At 36.0% G+C, this 2007-nt stretch overlaps 1 protein-coding gene across 1 annotated transcript; it reads left to right on the top strand.

Moving 5' to 3' along the window:
- Positions 1-65: 65 nt before the first annotated feature.
- On the top strand, positions 66-1753 carry LOC134836416 (tight junction protein ZO-1-like). The gene is made up of 2 exons (XM_063851626.1): positions 66-1068; positions 1367-1753. The coding sequence occupies exons 1-2, from the start codon at positions 66-68 to the stop codon at positions 1588-1590; spliced, it is 1227 nt and encodes a 408-aa protein (XP_063707696.1). The 3' UTR covers positions 1591-1753.
- The last annotated feature ends 254 nt before the right edge of the window (positions 1754-2007 follow it).

Raw genomic sequence — 2007 nt, 5'->3', positions numbered from 1 at the left:
AAGAATCGCCATATCAGCATCGAAAAGAGCTCCATCGGAACCATTTGTATCAAAGTAAAGAAGAAATGCAAGAGAGAATTCATCAAAGTAGACGAGAATTCGAGAAATTAAGCATTGACGAGAACGCAGGAAGTCCCGTAACGACTCCCACGAGCGAAGAATTACTCGAAAATAAACGTCGCGAGATGAAAGAACGCGGATATCGTTCAAAACAGCAACTAAAAGACCAAATTTATCAATCGCGACGCGAAGCAATGGAATCTATGGCTGAACCGGTTTACGTTTCAAAGCGCGAATTGAAGCAAGAAACGATTTACGAGTCAAAACACGAGACAAGCGAAGAAAATTTGGAAAAATCGATGCAAATTAAAAAGGAACCATCATTGTACAAGTTCCCTCCATTACCTCCGCCCCCGAAAACGCCTCCGCCAGATCCGCCAAGCCATCCGCCGTCACAGTCAAAAGACGCTTCCAAAGATTCGAACGATTCGACACTCAAATCGGGCGATCAAACGGTCATTAGTTCGTCGAAAAATGCTCCTCTTGCTTCAATTGACTCCGAAGAAGAAGATGAAACCATTAAAAAAAATAACGAATCCGATATTGAAAAAGCTCTCGCAGCAGCGGAAAAAATTAAAGTTACCTCTCCGTTAGCGCGGCGACCTTCTCACATCTCGAACGTAATAAAACGCACGGCTCCTGTGGATAATGCCGCTATTTATGCTTCTCGTACTTCAATTGAGACGCAATACGTGTCGCAAGCAAGTTTGCCAATTGGACCGCCAAATGCCCAAAGTACGCCGTATGCGAGTGATTTGTCCTTGGCTCAAGCGGGAGCAGCAGCTGCAAAGAAGCCATGGATATTGCCGACTGTTCCGCGGGAACCGATGACGACAAAGGGAGTTTTTGACAGCGAAGGAGGCAAATTAGAAGACCATTTGTGGAATGTGACGTTAGTTATTCCAAAAGGAGCAATTCCGCCGGGTGTTAAACAAGAAGTTTATTTTACCGTAACTGATCCACGGATGGCAAATCAAGTTGGAGGACCCCCATTAGACATGGAAAATGGTTGGTTTTGCATTAAATTTTGCTTGAAATTCTTTTTGAATGTCTCGTGTGTGTTGTTTGATTGTTTGTTTTGTCTTGAAAAATTTTTTCTTTCATTTTTAGTTGGAATGCGTAGTCAATTTTTTTCACTTTTTTGGTAGTTTTGCACTTCTATGTAGTTTTTTTGTTGTTGTAGATTTTTTAGAATTTTATTTTTTTTATTTTTAATTCACAAAAGCATGCAAACACTTCATTTTTTCGTTTTTCATCAAAAATTTTTTAAATAAATTTTTAATAATTTTTTTTTTCATCCCCATAGGTGAAGCAATGTTATCTCCCCTCGTAATGTGCGGACCACAAGGCCTCGAATTTCAAGTACCAGTAATCTTAAGTATTCCTCATTGCGCTGGAGCAACGCCATCCCTTGGCGTCTCACTCAAAGCTACGGACTCTGAAAAGAATCTCCGCACAGAATGGGATAACATGGATTTGCCAAGTAATGCCGCAGCTTCGACAGTTTCCGTTACAGTTGATCATTTTTAAAATTTCGCCATTTTTATTTTTTTTTTTATTTTTGAAACACGTGCCTCACGAGCATTTTTCATGTATTTCAGTTTAATATTTTTTTTTCATACAGGAATCATTTTTATGTGTAGTAAAATTTTGATGTATTGTAGTAGATTTTAAGTTGTAAACAAAAAAAAATATTAATTAATTATTAGCCAAAGCAATTTAAGGACAAAAACAAAAATTATGATCAAAAATATTATATCATTATTTTCAATTAAAAATAAAATTAAATTAAGAATATGACTAAATAAAATAATATAAAAAAATAAATAAATGTACGTAATTTTTGAATAAATAAAATATTATGATAAGGAGAATTTTTTCCAAAATTCTTATCCATATTTAGATTTTAAGGAATAAATATTGTAAACGTAAGAAAAAAAAATAAAT

The sequence above is a fragment of the Culicoides brevitarsis genome, unplaced genomic scaffold (assembly GCF_036172545.1).
Source record: "Culicoides brevitarsis isolate CSIRO-B50_1 unplaced genomic scaffold, AGI_CSIRO_Cbre_v1 contig_24, whole genome shotgun sequence".
NCBI classification, from domain to species: Eukaryota; Metazoa; Arthropoda; class Insecta; order Diptera; family Ceratopogonidae; genus Culicoides; species Culicoides brevitarsis.
Note: the sequence above shows the minus strand (reverse complement) of the source record. Positions and strands in the feature narration are given on the sequence as shown.